Source organism: Buceros rhinoceros, unplaced genomic scaffold (assembly GCF_000710305.1).
Source record: "Buceros rhinoceros silvestris isolate BGI_N320 unplaced genomic scaffold, ASM71030v1 scaffold37829, whole genome shotgun sequence".
Classification (NCBI taxonomy): Eukaryota; Metazoa; Chordata; class Aves; order Bucerotiformes; family Bucerotidae; genus Buceros; species Buceros rhinoceros.
Window position 1 is genome coordinate 562 of NW_010433886.1, and position 418 is coordinate 979.

Genomic DNA, 418 nt, shown 5'->3' on the forward strand with positions numbered 1-418 from the left:
CCAGCTGCCCCAGTTGCACTCGCCACGCTCCACCTTCCCAAATAACCGCCAGTAAACCGGCGTGCGTGACCTGACCCCCCTTGGAACGTCGCTCGCAGGCCCCACGGGGCGAGAAGCCACAGCTCAAGGCCCCGCCGTCAGGGCTTCCGTCACCGTGGGGCTCCCAGCGCGCTCCACAAACTCACCTTCTCTCCCTGGAGGGAGGGGACGGAGTCCCGCAGGCTGTGGAAACTGTCCTTGATGTGGTCCCTACGCTTGCGCTCCAGCGCGTTGTGATGAGCCCGTTTGTCGGCCTGCGAGGGGGAGGGAAGGGAAAGGAAAGGGGGAGCCTCAGGGGGTGGCACTGCCGTGTTGGGGGGAGCGCCCCGACCTGCTCCACGGGGCCCAGAAGCGACGGTGAACCCCGAGTCCTCCCCAG

At 67.5% G+C, this 418-nt stretch overlaps 1 protein-coding gene across 1 annotated transcript in view; it reads right to left on the bottom strand.

Annotated features, from left to right (window-relative positions):
- Positions 1-293, bottom strand: part of MAX (MYC associated factor X) — a gene marked incomplete at both ends in the record, with an annotated part of 827 nt that extends 534 nt beyond the window's left edge. Inside the window, one exon of the mRNA XM_010144261.1 lies at positions 186-293. Within this exon, the coding sequence (XP_010142563.1) occupies positions 186-293 (108 nt within the window). The remainder of the gene's footprint in view (positions 1-185) is intronic.
- Positions 294-418: the final 125 nt, after the last annotated feature.